At 38.8% G+C, this 1,759-nt stretch overlaps 1 protein-coding gene across 1 annotated transcript in view; it reads left to right on the forward strand.

The window, feature by feature from the left end:
• The window catches only part of skap2 (src kinase associated phosphoprotein 2), a gene marked incomplete at its 5' end in the record, with an annotated part of 19,533 nt that overhangs the window by 1,977 nt on the left and 15,797 nt on the right, over nucleotides 1-1,759 (forward strand). Inside the window, 1 exon segment of the mRNA XM_014008759.1 lies at nucleotides 410-508. Coding sequence (XP_013864213.1) covers nucleotides 410-508 — 99 coding nt within the window.

Here is a 1,759-nt window from a genome sequence, read left to right on the forward strand (position 1 = left end):
GCCTGGGTCGGATTTGAAAAAATCGGATTTGTCTCATTCAAACTGTCATAAAAAAATCAGATATGAGTCAGATGGGTCAAAAAAATCGGATTTGGGTCGGATTTGCCTGCAGTGTGAACGTAGCTTTTGACTGAGCCAAATTCAAAAGAAAATTTGAGAGTTATATGACAAAATGGATAAAATCATGTATATTATGCCAAGATACTTAAAATAAAGCTGTTTTTTGTCTTTTTGTATTTTCTTTATGTGCATGTCACAGGCACTTTGTGTTTTTTTTCTTTTTATTAAGGTCAATTGGCAGCCATCTTGAATCCAGTTGACTTCCAAAGCTAAACAGTTTAGTCTTACATTGTTTGTTTTACCCAGCATGCACCAGGGCTTCAYAGCTCCCGTGCTCTCTTCACCACAGGTGGCGATGACTCCGATGATGATGAGGAAGTCGACAGCAACAATGACGGAGCATCGCTGCAGTCCGAGCGCACGGATAAGGACGAGGATGCCGGTGAAGGTAAAACTCTTAAGGGCGTCTCTGACAAGCCACTTTCAAATGCTGGCCTTATTCTACTAAAAATTGTTGCTTGTGGCACATGAAAACATCTAATTACTTTAAAAGTATTGTCTATTACATTTTTTACTCAAACATGTCACCACTAGGCCTGTCACGATAACAAATTTTACTGAACTATAAACTGTCTCAGAAATTATTGCGATAAACGATAACATGGTTGGAGACCAGTTTAAAATAATATAATGATATAACCCCCCTGTTTACACAAGTTTACATTAAAATTTACATGGTATAAAAAGAGAAAACAGCTATCGGCAATCCCAAGGCATCACCAGCTGTATGAAGGCGTCAGAAAACTGAAGACGCTCCTCTGGCTAAATGCCTGTTCACAGGCTCTCATGCTACAGAGGTTAGAGACCATCACCTGRCAAACACCTGACACCTGAGTTCACTGCTCTCTACGCTAAGAAGTAAAAAAGAGGGAGACACAATGAAAACAAAAAACAGGCAAATGAAAATTATTGTCTCCATTTTAATTTATCTTCCTCAATTTAATTTATCATACGTTTAATTGATTTATTGTTTATTACGACAGGTCTAATCACCACTTTATCTGGGGATGATGATGATGATGATGATGATGATGATGGGTACCACTTGAGACTAAAACACAAAGTGTCATGGCTAAAAACTATAAAGTAGCTGCGTTTCGATTGACCACGAAAATGCGCAAATTAGAATTTCGAAAATAAATTTGCTCAATGGAAACACATCAATTTCGTAAAAAATAACGTTTTTCGACAAAATATTTTTGCGCTAGGATGAGGTGGTTTTTCGGCCGTATCGAAATTGGTGTTTTTTGCAAAACTTCAATGGAAACACTTTTTTTCGCATCACGGGAGTCACGTGATCAACAACCGGCTGTTTCTACTGGCGAAAAAGACGACGACGAAGAAGAAAACAGGAAGTAAGTAGTAGTAATATCACAGAAGTTGTAAAAAAAAGTAGTAAACTCATCGACTACAATTTCGCAAAAAACACAGCATACGTAGTCGCTCCCAAGTAGGGGCTTGTCTCTGGAAAGCCTCGATAAAAGACGCCGACGTCTCCTCTGATGATGAGCGCTAGTGCCGTGGTAGCAACATGCTATGTGTTTACATCCATCGCCGCCATGTTTGTAATGACTTCTCGCGAGAACAAACGTATTCACGCGTGACTTTAATAGCATTTCTTACTTAATGGAAACAGCAG

The sequence above is a fragment of the Austrofundulus limnaeus genome, unplaced genomic scaffold, assembly GCF_001266775.1.
Source record: "Austrofundulus limnaeus strain Quisiro unplaced genomic scaffold, Austrofundulus_limnaeus-1.0 Scaffold52, whole genome shotgun sequence".
Classification (NCBI taxonomy): domain Eukaryota; kingdom Metazoa; phylum Chordata; class Actinopteri; order Cyprinodontiformes; family Rivulidae; genus Austrofundulus; species Austrofundulus limnaeus.